The sequence below is a fragment of the Crocuta crocuta genome, unplaced genomic scaffold (assembly GCF_008692635.1).
Source record: "Crocuta crocuta isolate KB4526 unplaced genomic scaffold, BGI_CrCroc_1.0 scaffold224, whole genome shotgun sequence".
Taxonomy (NCBI): Eukaryota; Metazoa; Chordata; class Mammalia; order Carnivora; family Hyaenidae; genus Crocuta; species Crocuta crocuta.
In genome coordinates, this window is record NW_027529545.1 from 191438 (window position 1) to 194283 (window position 2846).

A 2846-nucleotide genomic window follows, 5' to 3' on the forward strand; every position below is an offset into this window, starting at 1 on the left:
TTATGACGTCTCATCAGAGAATGCTCAACCCCCTCCTAAGGCATTTCTTCATCTCACCATTCAAGACAATGAAGATAACGACATTTCTACTGATGTGTATCAAAACTGGTATTGAAAAACTCATCACCAATCATTCAGATAGAATATTTTCAAATATTTACTGACACGAAGTTAGTTTAAAAAAATGACTAAGAGGCTCTGATATATGGTCTAGTTAAGGTCAGATCTACAGATCCACAGAGAGAATCGATTTAATGAATTGGTGTCATAGATTTCCAGGAATGAAAGAAGAAGTAACCAAGGTGAAGGACGATTATCTCCCACGCAGGTCTTTTTGTTTGTTTGTTTGTTTCATTTTAGGAATTTGTTTAGTTCGGTGTAATTGGGGTGGAAATATTTAAGTACAACTAACGATCACGTCAGGGCACCACATTTCGATTCTGACTCCTAAGGTGATGTGCCTCAATCCAGGCTTTTCCAGACCTTGCTTTATTTCCTTTTGACTTGGAGCTCTTTAACATGCCACGTGCCATTTGAAGGAGTCCTGTAGCCCATGCCTAACACAGCTAAGTCCGCCGTCTTCGGATCGTGTGACTTCTCAGGAGAACATCGCTATTCTGCCTTTATTGAAGAATGACAAAATGTGCTGTACAAAGTGGGACATTTTTGCCTTCGTATCAACTTTGACTAAGCAATTCCCTATTTTGTTGTTTAAACTTAATTTGTTGTTGTTGTTAGGAATTATACAATAGATGAATACCGTTCCACTGTTAAAAATAACCAAACAGATCCACCAGTGTTTGGAAAGCAGAGCCTCCCTGGCCCCAGTCCCAGCTTCTAGCAACCAGAGGTGGCGGCTGAGTAATATTTGGTGTGTTTTCCTTCCAGACCCTTGAAAAGTGGAATTTTTTTTTTTTTGAGAGAGCGAGCAAGCACGAATGGGGGAGGAGCAGCGAGAGAGGGAGGGAGAATCCCAAGCAGCCTCTGTGCTGTCGGCACAGAGCCCGACGCGGGCTCAAACCCACAAACTGTGAGATCATGACATTTAACCCACTGAGCCTCCCAGGTGCCCCGAAAAGTAGAAATTTAAAGACAAACTAAGAGCTTCTTCGTTGTTGCTGAAAGTTGAAATGCATTTTCTGTTTTGAAAGTATGTTTTAATATGTGTCCCCCTCCCCTTTTTTTTTTCCTTCTGTTCCGGAAAGTTTGTCTTTGATGATAAGACAAGACTTGTAGACCGAGTCAGGCTTAATTGGCAGTATGAGGAAGCCAGAAAGAGGTAAGTAGCTCCTTTTCCCGATCTTGCCTTCTGCTTCCTTCCTTTCTCCTGTGGAAAGAGCTTTGGTGGAACTCCAGTGTGGGATCGTCCACTTTTTCCCAGAAAGCAGTGTCTCATAGAATATAAAATCAAAGATCTTCCTTTCCACGTAAGCTTCTTAATACCGACAGGATTTCACGTGTATTTAAAATGTGAAATCGTCGCTCTTGTGAACAGTTATAGAGCCGTGATTTCATAAAGACAGAGACTGTTGGGTCGTTCAGGACCCCTGCCCTCCCACCAAGGCTTCAGCACAATCACCTTGTCTCTTATGTGTCCTTTCCGACTCCGGAGGGTAATGGAGAAAGCCACGGGTCTTGGTTTAAAAGCCGGGCTCATAAGGTCAAGGTCAGCACGTGCTAGCGGCGCGGGGTCCATTCGCATTTTGATAGAGAGACCGAACCGTAGCCACTCCTGTTGACCTTTGCTGTCAGTCGTCCACCCCCTGAAAATTGAGACTCGACCCTGTCTGTACATTTGCAGAACTCGTCTTTCTGTCCCCCGTCCCAGTCCTCACCACCGACAGGGGCAGGATTGAGAGGCAGCGTGCAATCCACAGAGGCAGGCGGGGCTTTTGGCACGCCACCCCCACCCCTCCACGTCCCTGGGCCCCCGCTTTCTGTATTGTGACCCTGCCCTGGCTTTTGTGCTCTCTTTTTGGAGCCATGCTCGCTTTTGTGCCTTTCGAAAAGAGCCTGAAAACCAAATCATTTCTGAATATGTGCTTCAGAAAACTACGAAGCACATAGTTTTGAAGGTTTCTTGAGTCGCATACGAACTGTTTTCCTGGAGGGTGGGGGAGAAGGAGGGGAATATGCTGGGCCGGGGACCAGGGGGTCCTTTTCTGGACGCGAAATGGCTTGGGTCTGCCCGATCGACTGTAGCGTTCCTGGTGTCTGGAAATCCACTTGGTTGCCTTTGTAGAAAATGTAACAATAGCAACCGAAGCAGATCAGATGACTCCCTGCTAGAGGGCCTGACATGGGCCTCCTGTTTGCTCGGAGCTCCTACACCCGCTTCCCCCTGGCTTCTCCCCGCGCCTGTGCGGTGGCCTTCACGCCTCCGCTCCGACCACCGCCAAGTCCATCCGGCCGCGCTGCTGGCGGCGCTCCGTGGCCCTCTTGTCCATCTCCGTTCCTGCTCTTGAGCTCGCTGCCGCCCATCGGGGGCTGCTGTCCCCGGGGAATGTCCCTCTGCTCATTCCTGCATGTTTCTACTGCACTGGGCAGCGTGGGTGCCTGGAATTTGCTGCGCTGTATTAAAATGCAGAAAATAGATGGTTGCTACATTTAGGAACATAATTGTTACGTGCTCTGCTGTGACGTTTTCTAAACATTTTCTAAACATATTGAGTGATTTTTTTGTTTTCTAGAGATAGTATCGGTACACAGGGAGTAACCTTTTAAACGTAGAGATAATACATTTGGGTGAAAAGGCAAGTATTTAAGACAGATATGCAGGGGAGGACACGGAGCTTCATCAGTATCTTTTAAATGAAAGTAATATTTCAAGGTTTCTAGGCCCTTGT

At 46.8% G+C, this 2846-nt stretch overlaps 1 protein-coding gene across 1 annotated transcript in view; it reads left to right on the plus strand.

Annotated features, from left to right (window-relative positions):
• WWC3 (WWC family member 3) overlaps positions 1-2846 on the plus strand; it is a 108591-nt gene that overhangs the window by 70974 nt on the left and 34771 nt on the right. The window contains exon 8 of the mRNA XM_077761392.1: positions 1206-1279. Coding sequence (XP_077617518.1) covers positions 1206-1279 — 74 coding nt within the window. The remainder of the gene's footprint in view (positions 1-1205; positions 1280-2846) is intronic.